The 21158-nt window shown below is 36.9% G+C and overlaps 1 protein-coding gene across 1 annotated transcript; it reads left to right on the forward strand.

The window, feature by feature from the left end:
- The first annotated feature begins 19643 nt into the window (after positions 1 to 19643).
- LOC126370490 (odorant receptor 94b-like) lies at positions 19644 to 21122 on the forward strand. Its single transcript, XM_050015373.1, has 4 exons — positions 19644 to 19675; positions 20134 to 20241; positions 20675 to 20830; positions 20942 to 21122. Exons 2-4 carry the CDS (start codon positions 20167 to 20169, stop codon positions 20990 to 20992), a joined length of 282 nt encoding a protein of 93 aa, XP_049871330.1. The 5' UTR covers positions 19644 to 19675; positions 20134 to 20166; the 3' UTR covers positions 20993 to 21122.
- The last annotated feature ends 36 nt before the right edge of the window (positions 21123 to 21158 follow it).

Here is a 21158-nt window from a genome sequence, read left to right on the forward strand (position 1 = left end):
AACTTTGCATTGAATTCGATTACAATACGAATAGTTTTTTTGTTCAATAAATCCATCATTTGGAATTACTAAGGATTCACAATGGGTAGAGGTTTGCTGAGTGATTAGTTCCGAAGTAACCAGCAACATAACGTAACAAATAAGTACTTAACTTTACACACGCAGGAAATACAATCCCTCGCTCCAATGCATAAACTTCTTTTACCCTAAGGTTGCAGAAACTGCTGTTGAGCAATAAGACTGCATATTGTGCTTATTTTATTCATCTGTACATGTTCTTTATTTACAACTTATTCAAGTTTAAAAAAATACATCGGTTTTCGTTACTTATTGAGTGAGTTTTTTATTTTTAAAGGGGTATTAATAAACTAATCTCAGTTGAGACTGCCCTCAAGATCATGCTCAGGTCCCTGTTTTTATATAAGAACTGTCACATTGACATGATCTTGAGGGCAGTCTCGAGGCTGAGATTAGTTTCTTAATCCCACCTTTATAGCTGTAATGCGGGTGTCAGTTGTACAGTCGGAAGAGGAAGGCCTAGGCTACATCATCATCCCCAGCCCATTAACGTCCCCACTGCTGGGGCACGGGCCTTCCCTATGGATGGATAGGGAGATCGGGTCTTAAGCCACCACGCGGGCCCAGTGCGGATTTATGGTTATTAACGACTGCTAATGCCGCCGGGACCAACGGCTTAACGTGCCTTCCGAAGCACGGAGGAGCTCGAGATGAAAACTTTTTTTTTTTTTGTGGTCACCCATCCTATGACCGGCCTTTACGAAAGTTGCTTTACTTCAACAATCGCAGACCGAGCGCGTTAACCGCTGCGCCACCGAGCTCCTCAAGTCAGGATCATAGTAAGTGGAATTCGGTGGTCTCTGCCTACCCGAATGGGAAATAGGCGTGATCTTATGTATGTGTATGAGAGTATTACGTGTCCACGTCGCTTTCCAAAAACTCATTAAGTAGTACAAAAAGTAGAACTGGATATCTCTGGAATGAAATCGAGGATATAATATATCTGAGCTCTTGCAAAAACTACATTACAATATTATTTATTGCTTCATTGGGCTAACGATATTTATCTTAGGTCCGAACACAAACGGGGTTATATTTCAAACTGCTTTTAATTAATTTAACCGGGTTACCTACTACTGTTCCAATTACAATATTTATTTGAATCCGCTTAAAAATGCTTAGGTATTGGATAAAAATGCGGAGAGGCTTCGATTAATAATTGGATAAGTATTATTGAAGAAACCATGTAGATATGTATATTTTGAGAAATCATGTAGATATGTCATATCATGATCTTTTATTTATCATGATTACCCGTTATCATATGGTCCGCATACCTAAAGAACATGGAGATTCGATTTTTACAGAAACGATTGCCTATCTGACTTTCTAAGATACAGTTCAGGTCACATCACCTCCGAAACGTATTTTTCCGGAACGTGGGTATTCTCATAATATTTTCTTGAGCACGTGATAATCATTTACGATCCTTACATGAATTTGTTATATACTTAAATCGAAAATAAAATTATTGGTTTAGGTCCGTGCTAGGATTTGAATTTGCAACCTTAAAGCAAGAGTTAAGCGTTTTAAAAGTTATGTATTTTATGGTTTCTTATTTTAGCAGGCTTCTATTAATTATTAGGTACTTAATAAATTGCTAACTTTTTGGTCTTATTCTTCTTCTCTCGTGTGGGTTGTGAAGTGGATAACCAACTTTATCAACCCTGGTGTCAGGGTTACTATTGAGCCGCTAAAAGCCCCTGCCATGACTCATGTAACGACTACTTACATCAGTAAGTCGTAACCGGGACCAACGGTTTAACGTGCCTTCCGAAGCACGGATCATTTTACTTTTGGACAATCAGGTGATCAGCCTGTAATGTCCTAAACAAATCACAAAGTAATTCAACTTTTAATAAAAAAATATTTTTGTAATTTAATTTTGCGTTTTGGTGCTTCAGGTTTACCAGATTTTCTTGTAATAAAATCTTTTTGTCTTCTGTCATGATGTCACTAAAATAAGAAAAATCAAGATTAATGGATTGATGGACCCTGTGGGTTGTACTTACCTGACATTTATTATTAATAAAAGCCAAAAATATTTCCTCAGCCATAACCTAGCGTTTAACAAACGCTTTACAAACATGTCCAGTTTCTATTAAGTTTCTTAATGTAAACTGGATATTTTTCCGCAACACCCACAAAGGGCCTTTAACGAAGTGAAATAGCCAAATAAGAAGGTCCTAATGTCGCAGTTAGCTGAGAATTCTCCCTTGTGAATGCGGGGTCATTAGCGCCCGTGTTATTGCGAATTACCCTTAAGACTCAGCCCCGGGACGTTCCAGTCACGTTTAATCTGAATTTTCCTTGTACTGTACATATTCATAGTACTTACATCGTAAAGCGTATTAAATTTTACGGTACGACTGTAGGCTTACGTATGCAAAATGAAATTACCTACAAATACGAGGCACACGCGTATACGCCGATTAGAAATCTCGATTATGACGTTCTTACAAATGGTGATCTTATATGCGAGTTCTTGAAAGGACTGTTCAAACTATACAGAAGTTTTTCAACTTCTTCAAAGAGGATCCTTAGGTGACTAAGTATATTTCAGCCATTGGGAAAAATAACATCCTTAAAACTATTTACACCTACATACTACCCACGACGACCGCACTCAAAATATATGGCTACTGGTGGGTAAATAAATAAATAATTCTAATCGATATTCATTAAAGAGTTATCTAGTTCTAGTTTATGCTTTGTCTATTATCCCACTGCTGTGCAAAGGCCTCCCCTCCATATTCTTCACGCTGTTCGGCGAAGTGCCACCTATCAAAATCATCACGCGATCTTTTTCGGCCAACATTATACCGAATGTTAGTGACATCGTAACGAAAACTTTGAGGGATGATTCAGGCCATGATTCGGAGTTGATATCAAGTGGGTGGTCGCTAAAGTATGGAACTGAAAACAATTAAAAAAATACAAAAAATTTCAGGAATTTTCCGACAAGAAATTCCACTTGATATCAACTCAGAATCACGGTCTAAACCATCCCCCTCAGTATTCGTTACGGTGTCACTTACACCCTGTATTTATGAAAAAAAGAAGAACTGTTTGTTATAACTAAAGAGAACGAATTTAAAGGCATTTTTGTCAGAATTTCCTTGGGAGCTTTAGAACCTAGTCGAGTTTCAGTTGAAATTGTTTTTAGTGGAATAGCTTTCGGAAAAGGGGGTTTAACGGAAAGATTAGAGCGTGACATTCATTAGCGGCAATCAGTCAAGTGAAGTAAGCAGGGTGGGCTTCCGACAGCCGTTCTAGTCCACTTATCTAAATAAGATCGCCGTGCGTGATGGATTTTAAGGCCCCGAGGCAATAGCGTTTTATAATTCAAAAGTAAAACGTAGATAACTGCGCCGGTAACGAATTGCGCAAGTCAACTTATATATTAGCGAAAACTATTACATTTTCGTACGGATGTAGGACACGCAACGTCTTGTAGGGATATATCGCGTTCTTACGAGTGTTTATCTACATTTTATTGTAAGTATTTACTGATGTAAGTAAGTAGTCGTTACATGAACCATGTCAGGGGCCTTTGGCAGCTTAATAATAACCCTGAAAACAGGGTTGATAAGGTTGGTAATCCACCTCACCCACACGATAAAAGTTTGTATGTAGTTAAAAATAAACAGTCAATGGTGCTAATTCCTGTAAATACCATCTAATTTTATTTTAACTTATATCTGTCATTTTCTTATCCGCCGAAAAGGAAAGGGACGGGTAATCGACAAGCATAAAATTTATGGAACACACGTCAATTTTAAGCACAAATCTAAACCAACCGTCTAAAAATTTTACATCCGTCAATAACCCGACATAGTAAGTAGACAGCAGGTCAAACGGATTGCATACCAGCAACGTACCTTTTGATTCGCCCGGGTTATTCATTCATTTACTCATTCTTCCTAAAATTAAGAGCTGTGAATCATCCGTCCCTTTCATTTTCGACGGATATGAAAATGACGGATATAACTTAAAATAAAATTAGGCGGTGTCTGCAGGAATCGGGGCCAATATGTTATAAGTATACCTAAATACCTTCCTACCCTGGCGAACAAAAATTGAGTCAAAGTTGCCAGGTTTTAAAATAAATTGTCTAAAAAATATTGATTATATTATGCCAGAAGTTATAAGGTAGGTATCATTTTAATGTGAGTCCAGAGTCTGAAAATAAAAAAATATTTTTTTTCACCAATTATTGTTAATCATTTGCGTAGAGCAGAGTAATAGTTATCATATTATACTGTTGAATAGAAAAAGATATATCGACCTAATATCGACTGACACATCACTATGCTAATGAACGTCACAACACTAGCTTACGTATTTGGACAGATCTAATTATTACCGCGCATTGAGACGATTGTAAAATGTTATTGTAATATAATCATTGATTGTACTAAACTCGTCGTTCTGTTTTATAATACGTGTCTAATTTACGTAGATTTTTATCTACTTAATTAAGTAATTATATTTTACAAAGGTAAGTAAGTACTTTATTTATTTATAAGTTCACGATGATATTCCAATTGTGGGATAGTCAGCAGTACGCAAGAACCCACACCTCACCGAGTTTCATGTTAGACCAGTGTGATGTGTGGTGAGCTGTGTCACTGCCGTGTCGTTTATTATATAGCTACTTAATTAATTATAAACATACACAATATTCTACCTGTATAAAATGAATTTACTGCAGCGTTTAACGAAGCTCGAACAATAGCCAGTAGCACTCAGAGCTTTTCATTATAACAGAGTGTAGTCCTGTGAACTAAATAATAGGTATGTCATACTAATGATATCATAATGGTTCAATCAAATTATAATAGGATTTACTACGTGGGGCCGTCATACTGGCAGAGCTTTACTATAAATGAATAAATAAATAAAAATCGTGGAAACCACGCGATATCAGTTATCTATGTTCGAAACACGAATTCAAACGCATAAATTCAAATTTAGAGGTTAAGAGCCTAAACCGGGTCTGGAACCAGTGACATTACAATATAAGTCAAGCGTTCTCCGAACACGACCATCGCGAGTCCTAGTTACTTTTATAGTTTTTACAAATTAATAGTTCTTATGAGTAAGTCCATCATAGGTTTTTGTAAGAAAAGTCAAATGACATCTAGGCATTCCACGTTTTGTTCCAATTGGAACGGTATTGGAACGGGTTGTGGGTAACGGTTTATTACAACTCTGTAAATTATAATGATAATCCTAGTTTTACTCCCTGCATGAAATACTAGCATATATCTGTAACAACAACAATACATCAACGAGTCCATTTGTATGAAATGTTATTTAATTATGTACTGGTAGTGCAATATGAACGAAATATTTTATGAGAATTTATACTACGCTTTACAAATGCACCAGTGCCAAACCAATAAAAACATTTGCATTGCCATAAAAAGAAAATTTAAAAATTCACATATACTTTTTATTGCTTTTTCTGACACTGTTGGTCTGTTTCAAATTAAGAGCAATAAAGTTTGATATTCATTAAAATATGCATTTGATCGTGCATAGGATGAGTAAGCTATTAATAATATTATTAAAAGCGAATGTAACTATATCTGTCTATATTACCTTCGCTACTAAACTATTGACAAGTTTTGAATAAAATTGCACTTATTGACGGTCATAGGGTTGTCATAGGATAATTTCCAGGAAATACCACACAGGTAAAGGACTGAGTGTGCGTACAGCCGTTGTAAACTTATTAAAATAGTAACATTAATAAGCACACTTTTATATTCTTTTGACATTGTCTGTCAAAATGATTACAATAATCGGGTAGTATAAAGTGTATACTGAATCATCACATCACTAATTTAAGAGCCACGCTCTTGTCGGTGTAGCATTCTTCATGCCACTTTTTAGGGGAAAATAGGGCAGTGGTTTCCCTCTTGCCTTCCGCCCCGCAGTACTCTCTCTGACGCGAGTGGGATGGCGCCCAGAGTAGTCTATTTCAAAGCCCTACTAGGACTCCAGTCCTCTGCCTCCGAATACTACTGACAGTTACTGCTGCACTCTGTCGGGTCCCAGGTTACAGTCCCTGTGACGCGCCCCTTCCGTCTTGCATTGCCGTACCGATAGCTCCCGCCTCCGCCTCTGTAACCGTTGACGTTTTCACTTGTATCCCTGGGCAAGGGTTCTACGTTATACTCCGTAGGTCTGGGTACCTATCCGAACTCAGCCACCATCTCACGCCGGCCTACTGAGTAAGGGGCACCCACCCCCGCGCCGAACAGGAATTGCCCCAGTGGAGGGTAGAAAAGGTGACTCTGTCTCCCATGGGGCCGGGTTAATGGTCTTGTGTGAAACTAAAACCAAAAGCAAAAGGTATACTGTCCCAATATTGAGATTTTTGAAAAGGAAAATTGTTTTAAACCTGAAAAAGCTTTTGAAAAAGCTGAAAAAGATAAACAACTGTGACAGTTTTGAAAACACACAATAAAACCGGGGAAACTAATAAAAATTACTTTTCTCCAGTTGGGATACGAACTGTGATGTCGCACTTCCGTTTATTTGCTTCATGAACTGTTATTTTTCACTATTCCCAAAACAAACAGATGTGAATGTTGCAACTCGTCCCGTATTTACAATGCTCTTTTCATCGCGTGCATGGAACACGAAAAAATTAAAATAATACACAATATGGTGCGAGAGAAAAAGTCCACTTGCTCTTGTTTAGATAAATCCCCTATTTTTTTACCATACATAGAATCACGTATGCATTCCCGAACGGGTAGACAGAGGTGTATAGTATATACATCCTACTCATATACATACTACTGGCGAGTAGTAGTATATACTACCATGTAATAGGGGGTGAACCTATAGCCATTAACCGGGCAAAAATCCTGGAAACCACGTGATTTTTTTACATGTGGTACTATTCTTATTTTGAAAAGCCTTGAAAGTCTAGTCGGTCTGGTCGTAGGATCTTCAACTGCGAAACCCTCTTTGGAATTAGGATTGAGAGTTCGTTGAACAGATTATAAATTGATACCACGATTTTGAGTAAATGATAAGCTTGGGAATAAACAGACACTGACCCCAGCAACCGATTTTTTATAATAAAGATCTGATGAGCAACTTTCATAATGTTGTTCGATTTACATTGCGGCGCAGTAAAAACTCATAATCTTAAATAAGCATTTGCGACAAGAAAAACACCCACCATCGTTTTTAGTACAATCAAATAGACGTTCCATTTTTTTTGTTACGATGTCACTAACACCTTGTATACATGAGTTCACACCCGTAATCCCTAATGGGATGGGCAGAGCCACGAGTAATCAGCAGATAACTTGCAGATGCTTTTGGTACGAAGAATGCATATTTTATGATTAACCATCCAAGTATGATGGAAAGTGTACAACATCTGCCTAGCGTTATCCCGTCTCTACAGGGTCCGCTTACCTAACCTGAAGATTTGACAGGTCCGCTTTTATACAGAAGCGACTGTCTGTCTGACCTTTCAACCCGCGAAGGGAAAACCAGCTCAATACACATTAGGTACCATCATCGTCTATAATTAATAGTCCAATATGTCAGAAGGGACACATAAATAATAAAACCAGGGTCTAGACAGGCAGTCAAACATACAGACGGATGCACAAGAAAGTGAATCTAGGTTCTGTTTGTTTGTTTGTATACTCTTTACATAAAGCACAGGGGGAGCTTATCCCCAATTCCGTTTTTCCATTGTTGTGGTATGGAACCCTAAAAATAAATAAAAAGTCAAAAAGAAGCGTAGTGCCTACATACCTATTGGTACAAAGCAAATAGCGTGTGTCCACAAACACCGTAGTAAATCTAAGCTCGGTGTTTTAAATCACGCGAATGGTGAAGGTTTTAGCGTTGCGTTGTTTCGCTGCAATAGCTTCAGATAATAGAGACGAATCTTTGGCTTAGTGGCCAGTGGGGTTGGAGCAACACACACACGTAACATTGTAACAGAGATTGTATAATGTATCGTCTTATTACTTGTAATCAGGCCTGGACTGACATCTGAAACCGGCTAGGCCATTTGAGAGACGATTGACCCCTCTACGTAGGATTGTGATACATATATTTGCTACTGTATTTGCGATAAACTATAATTGGCATTGTATTTATTAGTTTTAGTAATTGTATATAGTATACAGGGTTATTTTTGAAACATCAATAACCTCGCAGGAATAGATAGCTGACATCATAAACAACAACATTTGTTCTACGAGTTTGAGTGCCGTGTCCGGGGTGGACCGTTAGAAAGTACCTAAACCACCCGAATTTTCATTCATCATTTATTGATAAAAAAATACGACTACTATTTACTGAATAGATTTTCTAAAATAACAGTACGACGTGAATGGATTTTTTGCATTTTTTATAATCATAGCAGAACAATGAAATAATAAATAATTCTAATAATTATTCTAATAATTAATTTTGATAATTCTAGTTCTGTGCAATAAAGTATATTTGATTTGATTTGATTAACAATGGATGATCGAGCGAGCTAGCAGCTAGACGAGCCAGCCGGCGGCGATAGGCCCTCTGGACGTCCGGCCCATCGGGTATTTGCCGGATCTGCCCTATGGCCAGTCCGGGTCCGCTTGTTATGCCTTATTGGCGAAGTTTCTTTTGTTTCACTCTGTCTGTCACTTATACACTAAGTACCTAATTATGTAAAATCATAATACTGCAAATAATACGTAGAGACGAGTAGGTACTCTGGCGTAGCTACCAATAGGGATGGGTCCAGAACATATAGGTGGTATAATATGGATCTGTACTCTCTTATTGGCATTAAAGTACATGTAATATCTCCAGATAATAGTAAAAATCTTTGGCTTAGAAACCAGTAGGTTTGAGGCCTGAGGCATACAGGTGTAACATACTTTATAATATACTTACTTGTATTATCATACATAACATAACATAAACAGCCTATATACGTCCCACTGCTGGGCACAGGCCTCCCCTCATGCTGCTCCACTGCGGGTTGATGGAGGTGTGTTTTTTACAGCTAATAGCCGGGACCAACGGCTTAACGTGCCCCCAACCGCCGCGCAATCAGGTGATTCAAGCCTGAAAAGTCCTTACCAAACAAAGGACAGTATTGTCATATTGATGGTAAATTCCTCTTAAATTATATCTGAAACACTATTCTTGAAACATACCTACTGTCTAAGAAACAAAAACGGGAAATTTTATATTGTTCTTATAATAAAAATGAATTTGATAATATCTTATTATAGGCCTATTTATTTCAATGAGCTGTATTGAAAAAGATAATTAAATTCTAGCAAGTTCATAGCGTTTATTTTTAGCGTATTGGATATACTTATTACCTCGATTGTTTCAAAAATAAAATACCATTATTAGACCATACATGTCGGGTATTGATGTACTATAATATACGTATTATGTTAATATGGTACACGTACAAGGATTTAATTATTTTTATATTCTTTAGACTAAAAGCTATTCTAGCGTCTAATGTTTAGGTATCTATATTAAGAATTGACAATCTGAATTCAAGATCTTCTATCGTGTGGGTTGTGAAGTGGAGTACCAACCTCATCAACGCTGGTGTCAGGGTTACTATTGAGGCTCCAAAGGCCCCTGACATGGCTCATGTAACGACTACTTACTTACATCAGTTAGTAACTGGGACCAACGGCTTAACGTGACTTCCGAAGCACGGATCATCTTACTTTTTGGACAATCAGGTGATCAGCCTGTAATGTCCGAACCATACTAGGGATCACAAAGTAATTTTTTGTGATATATCCCCACCGAGATTCGAACCCGGGACCTCCGGATCGTGAGCCCAACGCTCAACCACTGGACCACGGAGATTCTTTACTAATATCAAAATAAGTCTTATATCAAGATCACTAAAGTAAATAGCACATAAACTCTTATAGGTACTTACTCAAATACACACACACACACACACACACACACACACATACATACACGTCCTTTTGATTACTTTATCACTAAGATTTTTCATATAATAAGGTACTTAAATACCACCGAATGAAATCACGCGTATTCTAACACAACCTATCAATTTTCAACATCCAAAACACGAAAGTAGATGTATACCTATTCGAACAAACGCAAAAAACCTGAGTCATTTTGTTCGTTCTGTTAGAAATCCCATCTCACTGTAGTGTAAAAACAAACTCGGTCACATATCTCCGATTGCTAGCTTTAATTTGGCAGGGCAAATGAAAGGCGACGGTGTAGGCACATTTGATCCTCTGGGAGCACGGCAGCGGTAATTATTGGTCTGAGCTTTGCGCATTCAAAATTGCTATGTAAACGAGTCAGTGTGTAAACTAACAGAAAGTTTCGTGGTTTAACTTGGTTTCGTCTGCTACGAGTTCACGAACCGGACTGAAAACGTATCTACCTAGTTACAAAGCTTCAAGAGATAATTTTACTTACTATGTTGTTGACTACTTCGAACAATATCTTACGTAACCCATACTAATATTAGAAATAGGAAAGTGTATGTGTGAGTCTGTCTGTTTGCTTGGCCGTCTTTCACGGCAAAACTGATGGGACGGAGATAGTTGAAGGGATGGACAGTGACCTAGGCTATTTTTTGTCTCTTTCTAAGTCCATACATACATACACATACATAAACTCACGCCTATTTCCCACCGGGGTAAGCAGAGACTATAGAAAGGGCCCACTTCCCTAAAATAGGGAGTGGAAGTTTGTATGGAGCATTCCGCAATTTTCAAGGTAGACAGCTAAAAGTTGGTATGCGGACTTTTTGTGATTAACAACCCTTCAAAGAGGGGATGAGATTTTATATGGGACTTTTCGCAGTTTTCAAGGTAGGAAGCTAGAAATTGATAGATTAGAAAAGGGGAATCGTGTTACCTCTAATTGAACGCGAGGCTAGTCATAGAATAAATATGAAATTGGTTAAAAATAAAATAATTGTACCTCTACAACGTCTGCGTAATCTCCGGAAAGGACAGTATTATTATAATAATTGGCATGGTAATTATGTTCTAAGCATTCCTTTACATCCCAGACTACGCGTACACCGTAAAAGAAAATGACGAATAGTTTTGTTATTAAAATAAACAACCGGAAGCAACACACCATGAATAATGAGCGAGGAAGTCCCGTAGCTGCAAGTAATTAGCTGGTAACTAATGAAAACCGCGTAATTACTGCACTCCGTGTTTGCATAATAGCTAATAAGCTTGATAGAACACTCGCGTGTAGGCTGCCTAAACCTGCATTACCTCACTCCGAACTGCTCAGCAGGGAGGGATTCAAATGGCAAATGCTGATAAGTACCTAATAGTATTTACCTGTGTGAGTTGTGAGGTGGATGACCAACCTCATCAACCCTGGTGTCAGGGTTATTATTGAGCCGCCAAAGGCCCCTGACGTGACTTAAGTAACGACTACGTACTTACATCAATAAGTTGTAACCGGGGACAACGGCTTAAGGTGCCTTCCGAATCACGGATCATCTTTCTTCTGGACAATCAGGTGATTAGCCTGCAATGTCCTAACCAAACTAGGGATAACAAAGTCATTTGTCCCCACCGAGATTTGAACCCGGGACCTCCGGATCGTGAGCAGAGCACTCAACAATTGGACCACGGAGGCCGTTACTTCCATCCTGTGTCTTTTATTCCGTGTCTAGTCTATTACTATTGACGCGTTGTACACAAAATAATGACATTACATAAATTCATTTTTGATTCATTGATCGGTAGTTCTTCCTTCTGTTGGTAGCATTGCCAGCATTTACAATGTTTTACTGTACCTACGTTACGTACCTATGTATTTACATTCGCAATTAAAACACATAATAACGGGTTCTTACCGCTTTTAAATGGGGATATGAGACTCCCGATATTTCGACACTGTTGCAAGTGCCATGATCACGGGATGACAGTGTCGAAATATCAGGAGTCTCATATCCCCATTTAAACGCGGTAATAACCCGTTATTATGTGTTTGAATTATGATAATAACCGCGTAAACTTAAAACAATGTATTTACATTCGCACTGAAGATTAGTCTAAATAACGTCATGGATATATTTTGATAATGTTCGCGTTTGACTTCAATACAATTTAGACTACATAACATAAGACTACATATCACTATATTCCCAAATGGGGTAGTCAGAGGTACATCCGATCGCAAGATAAACTAAGTGGCCGCACTTGACTGAGCTTTCTGTTAGACCATTGTGATAGATGGTGAATTTGGACTACATATAATGATTAGTTAGCAATTAACTAGGCCTGTAATTAAATAGATATAAAGTAATATATGTTAGTATCATTATAATATATGTTTATTGCACCATCTCGTGCTCCAATGCGTAAACTTCTTTCACCCTAAGGTTGCCTGGCAGAAATAGCTGTTTAGCAATAAGGCCGCCTATTGTGGTTATTTTTATTCGTATGTTTATGTCCTGTGTATATGTCGCTGTGCAATAAAGTATTATTGATTGATTGATTATCGATAAAGGAAACAGAAAGTTGTGGGCCAAGGAATATAATACATAGTTAATATTTACCTACGTAGGTACTTAGTTTACAGCATAGCTTCCCGAACACTTTTAGTAGAGCAGGTTCATGTAATCAAACCGGAACCAAACAACTCCCAAGGGTTAACCTGCATAAAATAAAGTAGACATAACCTCCTTCGTTCTTAAAGTAGAAAAAAGAATATACTGATAATTCTAACCTTGTAAAACATATTAGCGATATTCAAGTGGTCGAATTGCCAATACCTCGCGACGTGCCTGTTCCAGCTTGTTCATTAAAGCCGGGAAACAAGGAATGCCGACGTTTAAAATTTCCCCGAAAGAAATATGTAGGAGGCGGCAGAGCGCCTCAAAAGGCGGATTCGTCGGAATCTCGCTGCTTTAATTAGCCAGTTTAATGAATGTCGGGGCACGTACGCTGTAAATGCGACCCATTACCTGCGTAATTCACGCGACGATAACAATGGGAGGGGCGCCGCCGTCGACGCCGCCTTACAGACAATCACTACAACAAAGATACCGAGTTTTTCCGCAAAATATCCGGTCTCCATCCACTAGAGACTTTTGAAAGGAGTTTCGACGACCACTTCCAAATTGCCATCGAGATAAAAAAGGTCTCGGAATGTCAAACACAGTTCATAAGATAACACAAATTATTTGCCTTTTTAAATGGAAAATACGACTGTCGCGAGTCTATTGTTCTGCCTAAACTACAGAGTTTGAGGCAATTTCTATTCTAGCTTGTGATGTGGCGGAAGTACGTAAATAATAATAATAAGTATTAGAAAATTCGTATCATGTTTGCTCGCTTTAACAATTTGTTATCTCCCCTAATGTTTATTGAAATTCAATGAAACAATCGCATATCTATGGACGTTTTAATTGAGATTCAAAGCAAAAGTTTCGTCGACTACGCCTAATGAATTCCAATGACAGAAACAAAAGTTACAATTTGGAGCTTTCATGGCACGAAGCATTAGAAAAAAGACTTTCAGAATGAGAACAAACAGGAATAGCGATTTCCGGAATTATGCTTAATTTTTCTTTAAAAGCTTTTTACATTTTCAGTTATTTATGCTAATCCAAAAGTCGGGAGCAATAACATGGGAAAAATATCGCTGGCGGCGACACGGGTCTCCATAAAATGGCACAAGCGAGGCAAACTTGAAACATAATTTAGCCGTTTGCCTCCACTCTCACTGTTCCTGCTCATCTTTGCTTCGTAACTTCAGCACGGTGCAAATTACTAAACGGCTTTAATACTTACTTGCTTTTATCAGAATCCGTTCGAACACCGTTATTGTATTCAAGTTTCACGGTCTTAAAGGAAGTTTGGACGCTAAACACTAACCAAGTTTATAACACAACATAACATCACGCCTGTATCCCCGAAGGGGTAGGCAGAGGTGTATAGTATAATAATTATACATCCACTCCTCGCTGCTTAAGTTCCATGTAATAGGGGGCGAGCTTCTTGCCATTAACAGTAACTCATTCTTGATACCACGTGATATCAATTATCTATGATCCAATCATGGATTCAAATTCATAAAATCTATTTCAGTGGTTTATAGCCCGAACCAAGAAGAAGAAGAGAGGAAGGGGTAGACCTAGGATAACATTTATGAAACAAATAAAAGAGAAGGTGCAGGTCGTGTCGTATCGGGAGGTGAAGGTTTTGGCGAGAAGAAGAGAGGAATGGCGGTTACTCCACCGACAAGAGCGCAGCTCTTAAATAGAGAGAGAGAGAGATAGCCCAAACCAGGACTCGAACCCGTGAAACTACGATGTAAGTCACGCGTTCTCCAAAACAGGGATATCACGGATTCATTCAAATTCAGATACGAAGTTTATGTACAGGAATAGTTTTATATATAAAGTTTATTTTCACGGAAAGTCCCATAAGCAATCAAACCCTTGTTCACGTATTATTTATGTTTATTTCTGCAAACTGCAGGGCTCACGATATGGCTGTTATTAAAACTTGGCACTTATACAGATACGTTTTAATGGGTTGTTCATTTCAAGTAACGCGAGGCCATTTAAAGAATTAAGTGCGCAATAACACATACTAACGACTGTTCGGGCGGGCCTACAGCCAACGTAACGCAACACGGCGTTTGCCCCTTAACCGGCGAGCTCTTAAGGCTTCTTCCCCCCGTTTCCTTTATCACCTTAATATCTGTTGTTACACTTACATATTATATGCTGAGTTACACAGTTTGCGTATACTTAGCAAGTTTTGAAGAGCTTTTACGTCGTCATCTCTTTATCCCTCCTCCGAGCAGTCTACCTCGAATAGTGTAGGTGTATCAAGGGGATCTACCTACATGTAAATTTAATATTCTTTTATAATCAACTATGTATGTACAAAACATAGTAGGAGAAGATAAGGCTAGATAACCCTTAAGAGGGGGAAGATTGATTCATTATGAATGATAATTAAGCGGATCGTTTATTGATAGAGTTCAATGTATTGATAATCATAATGAAGAAACCATCATGATTATCAATACATTGAACTCTATCAATAAACGACCCGCATATCATTCATAATGAATATATATAACAATGTTAAAACAGTTTTTGAAATAATGTGTATTTGCTTCCAATAGGTAGTGACACGGCGACTATGACAGAGACAGACAAATAGAGGTTGGAAGCGTTGGAGATATAGTGTTGGCGAAGGATGGAGGGTAAAAGCTGGACTGAATTGGTTCAAATGAAAAAGTGCTAGAAAGAGTTGAAGAAAAAATAAACATAATAGAGACTTGAAATCCGGAAAGGAAATATGAATTGGCTACCTGCCACGACATGAATCGCTTATAAAAAACATCATGGACGGTAAAATTTAAGGAAAAACTAGGGGTAGACCTGGTTTAGAAACAAATGAAAAAGAAGGTGGAAGTCGTATCGAATCAGGAGGTGAAGGATTTGGCAGGAAGAAGAGAGGAATGGCGATTACTCCACCGACAAGAGCGCAGCTCTTAAATAATAAGAGACAGAGAGAGAGAGAGAGACTAATAGGTAGGTACTTATATTTTAAATTACCTGATTGAGTGCTTTTGTCTAAAGTTTATATAGAAAATCAGTCAAAACACGAACTTAATTGTAAAAATGTTCGCATATGAGTATATCACATATATATCGCTATTATGCAGCACTGGACCCGCGTCCAATTGATTAATTAATTGTAACTACATAGATATAAGACTTTTGTTACTAACAATTGCTATGGGAAAACACCCGAAATAAATGATTTCTTTTTTATATACTTATATAAAAATCATTAAGATTATTAAATAAAAATAATTTATAATCAAATCTCAGACACATCACAGTGTGATTACTGATTATGATTAGTGTCGGGGTCGCTGCAAATCGATTATAATTTATTGTGCAAATCGATTGTAATTCATATTCATTGTGTGTCCTTTTAGTACATAAATAATTATTATAATGTCAAGCCCTTGTAATGCAATATTTCATATACCTAATGCGGGCCGCATTATTGCGCCGCCGCCCGCCGCTGTTGCGGTACCTACTCTAGGTTTGCGATGCGGCCCGCTGAACCCCAACATAACGTGCACTTACCTTAATAGTTACATAAGCAGTTATAATGTATTTCAAGCCAAACTGTATACTCCATTAATAGTAGGGTAGCGGGATATTATGTATACTAATTATCCGGTGTCATAACAAAATGTCTTCAGTAGGCGTGTTTGAAATGTAAACACTGCTTATTTAATGGGTTACCTGATTTATTATTTATTATACCTTGAAAACACACAACTATGGAAGCTAGAAGGGTTTTGTTGTTTTAGACGCATAATCGGATGGTGCTGGAATGAAATAAACTTGGTAGGTAAGTGAATAAATACATACCCACTCACATACCTAACTACTGCAGCTACAAAAATACTCTTAAACTAATATAAAACTTTATCATGCATATGTTTACATTATTATTCGACGTATAAAGAAAGAGTTACGATTGTAATAATTATTAGTCATGAAACATGAGTTACTATTTTACAAATTTCACAACAAAATGATGTCTCTTCAAAATATTTTATTAAAAACAAACCGTTATCCTTTAGTATGTAATTGTCACTTCAAAGTGACAATAATAATTTTCGTCGATGAAAATTAAATAAGATATATACAAAGCTTTTATTTGAGGCATTATAATGAGAGTTCTTGAGCCACTGTGGCGTTTTATAACTTCATTTTAATACTACTTAGTACATAGACTCTTCTTGAGTAGATTTCATTCAGTCCTACTATGGAGAAGAAGCTCTCTTATTTGAGCTTAGCGCCGCATTTAAAAAATTTACGCTTCTGTGGCTTTTATCAACTTAGCACAGATTCGCCGAAACTGCACAAATTAATTCACACAATTTATAGCCGCACGGTTTTCTTTCTCGTCGTCCTGTACATTATACAACAGATTATAAAGGTTTATCAAGTAAGTAGTACCCTGTTATCCTGGTTGCGGGATAGGTAGTTCATAAAATCAGCGGATTTAATTGGCAGCAAAGAGGTGTTCATCTAGGGGTTACGACACCAACCTATGAAATGTATAAGTATGAAACAGTGATGTATTTACGACGGCAAGTAACATATTGGAAAACCGTAAATTATGGAAAAAAATATTTCATTTAATCATTCGTCAATGAATGTACTTACTTTTTTGTTACCAACATTTCTAAATAATTCCGATTTTTTTCCTCAGGTAAAAGGTGATTTGAATAGAGTGGTATATACGATGTGTTTGCTGTTGACCTATTCGGATTATATTTACAAAGAAATAGTGCTCTGGAAGAAAGCAGACCAAGTCGAACTGCTTCTCAGCGCAATGAAAGGTAGATGAATAAATTTGTTTAATGAGTCCCATTTATGATCAAATATTTTCTGTCGTAGTTAGGTACGCGAAACTCTAAATTAAATAAAACAGGTCCTTACTTTGCCCATTTGTAAAATAGGTTAAGAAAAGTTGTAGATCTTCATTATTTTTACGTTATTTTCCTCTCGAACGAAACATAGTAATTTATATTCCACTAGTTTTATCATTTTGTCGACCCTTTTATGAATATGTTCATACAGGGTTTACAACCTCGATGTCGCATTCACATTACTTATTTTCTTCCTAAAACCTTATTTTATGAGTGTGAGTTTTAATGAAATAGTGCATCACTATCCACCTGCGAGCAACAACGCTACGTCGTTAGAGGTAACAGGGAAAACCACTTTAATATAAAAGACGTACCTATGTAGATACCTCAAAATAGTTTATAATGACCTATTATATTTTGCAAATAATTTTGTACCTAAGTAGGTGAAGTTGATAATCATTCATTCTCTAATATACTAATGCACAGAATGCGCCCGAATTTTTGGCCTAAAAATATGATAGGCCGTATAGATATCTATAAAGGACAGTTACAATACCCACTTAGAGCAAATATCTTAACTTGTTTTCGAAGTGTCCGATTATCATTTTTAGTATCCGTTACGGTAACTAAAGTACAGGCAGAACAAAATTATAATTAAAATTTCAATAAAACTTTTAATAAAAGCTGTGATAAATGTAACACCAGAAACACAGATAACTTAAAAGTTACTATGTAGTGTTTAAAAGTATTTAAAGATTCAAGACTTGGTTTAACCATATAAAAGCATTTTAAACTGATACTCTTAAAATAATATTTCTATAAACAGATACTGTGATCAAAGTGGATTAACCTGTTCCTGCTTTTTATGCAATATTGTTCCCAGGTCCAATGTTCAACAAAGACCACGAGGAACATCACCGCCTACTCCTGCAGACCGCCAACCAGGCGCGTCTAGTTCTTAGAGTTTTCAACGGTGTTGCCTGCTCAACAACCGCGCTCTGGTTGATCTACCCGATTATAATGTTCGCACAGGGACAACCGGTAGAATTTGAAATATGGTTGCCCTTTGATGCCAACACGAGCCCGCAGTAAGTCCGCTCGAATTAGGCGCTTAATAACTACCGTAATATGCGGTTTACTTGCACTTTGTAACGTTTGCTTCCTCGCTGATGTTTTAATTACTTACCCAGTTTTAGTCATCGTGCTTTTGATATAGTCGGGTATTAGTAGGTAAAATTAACTACGAGTTTATTCGCTATATAAATCTACTTGGCATGAATTTATAGTGTACTTGGCATAGTACCTACTCATTGCTCGATTTACATGTAGATATCTGTATTCTAGGAGTAGGTAAACGAGCTTTTTAGAGGCTATTTTAAAGTAGATAAGAGTAGTAGCAAATAAAATGTACTAAGCGCAAAGCTTTAAACGTAAAAGTGAAATGTTCCATTTGAAACAGTTTTTATGCGGTGGTCATCTACGTTTGGATTCACAATTCATGGTTGGGTTTTAACAATACTACAATGGACGCTTTTATATCGTTTTTCCTGGCGCAATGCAAAACACAACTGTCTATCCTCAGGTGAACTTTAAAACATTATGTAGGTATGTAGTGAGCTAGGCCCTACGGGATTAAAACTATAAAGAATATCTGTTTAAATTTCAGACTGGAACTGGAGAATATAATACAAAGCAGTAAGGAAGAAGCAGAATGTTTATCGATACCGTTCAGCGAAGTGTATGAGAACCGTTTCCACAAAATATTGTTACATTACGATGAGATTGTAAAGTAGGGAACTTTTTACACTTCTATTTTGAGTCGTATAGTTTACCTTTTTCATTTGCCTAACTAATTATTGATGTTATGGGCGATAGGCTGATCCCTTATCACCTTAAGCTTCATTATATCTAGCTTACGACATCGTATCAACAGTGGCTGCAAGTTATCTTAGATTACTTGTGGCTCTGCCCACCCCATTAGGGAGTGCGGGTGTGAGTTTACGTACGTTATGTTTATGTGTAACTAATTCGAATGTGTTTCAGCTTTGCTAACATTCAACAGAATATTTTTAGTGGTGTTTTAATGTACCAATTTTTAGTAAGTGGGTGGATAATTTGCACGACGGCGTACAGGACCGTGAGCGTGAGTTTTATTGTAGATTTTCTTCAAATATTACCCTATCCATCTATCGTTTCGTATATTTATTATACTTAATTAAACAATCGTAAAGCAATAAAAATAAAGCATAAATTTAATATTAGGTACATATTTATGTATATTAGAAATTATGAGACATTTATAACATTTATTCCTTACAAATTTTCTCCGAACGCCAACTTTGGCCTCCGTTCAAAAATCAAAATTCAAAAATTTTAAAAGTAGTAAAGTGGTTGAAATGTTTTGAACCCGAAGTTTGGTGCTCTTAAAAGTATTTATCCGAATAACGCTGTCATTTAATTATCATTATTTAAGGAAAAAATGCGGATAAAAAATATTTAAATGTATGTGGCCAAAACGGCATGAGTGCGAATGCATTTAAGTACCTACACCAACTCATGTATGTTCGTATAGGTACATGACCATAATTATATTTATTTCAGATTGATCCAGCTTCTGCTATAGAGTTAGTATCAATGCTTATGTACATGAGCTGCATCATAACAGAACTCTTTCTATATTGCTACTACGGTCACGAGGTGAACTGGGAGGTAATATTATACCTCTAATAAAAGAAAATCAAATAAGAATCTTTTTTACTCTTAAAATAATTAAAAAAAAAATCAGCACTACAGTTCAAAAAGGTTGATTTCCCGCGTTACTTCTACAGTGTATGAAATGCATTTTAGCCACTAGAGAGACAAAGTAGCTTTTGAATTTTATACTAGGATTTTTCCTCGATTTTTCCGTAAGAGAAGACAAGGAAACACAAGCATATAGCGTGATTTGTAGTGTACACTCCAACACAGGTATCTAGTTACTTTGTAGTTTGGTTGCTTTATAGAAGTCACTAGAAGTAGAAAGACCGTAAGCAATTAAATCCGTCGGTCGAACTATTACGATTTTTTTCTAAGTGCTACAATTAGTAAAAAATAAATGAGTTATTGTAATTACCTAAGTACCTTAAATTCGTTTTTGCTACAGAGCGCGTGTATCATAGAATCAGCCTACAAAATGGATTGGCTTGAATTGTCCGTCAAACATCGAAAAGATCTCATTATTTTCATGGAAAGAATCAAGAGACCTTTACAACCCATGGCGGGAGCTTTCATACCGTTATCCAATAACACGTTTATATCGGTGAGTGTTGCAATTTTTCCAACGTCGATTGCTGATGATGATGTTATCGATGGTAGGTTCAAAAAAAAAATAAAAATAAATAAAGATGTTTTCTATATTTTGTGTTCACAGGTTATGCGCAGTTCATATACATTCTTTGTGTTTTTGAAGAATACACACTAATTTCTGAGAAAAGTAAACTGAACCGCATATTTTTGACAGTAAAGTCTAGGCTCACTTTAGAATCGATACATTGTTATCTGTTTTAGTTTAATGAAGATTAAATAATTTACTAGATGGAATTTTATTTTTGTCAAAGTTATCACTGGCTTAATAAAATGTAGACTAA

Source organism: Pectinophora gossypiella, chromosome 10 (genome assembly GCF_024362695.1).
Source record: "Pectinophora gossypiella chromosome 10, ilPecGoss1.1, whole genome shotgun sequence".
Taxonomy (NCBI): domain Eukaryota; kingdom Metazoa; phylum Arthropoda; class Insecta; order Lepidoptera; family Gelechiidae; genus Pectinophora; species Pectinophora gossypiella.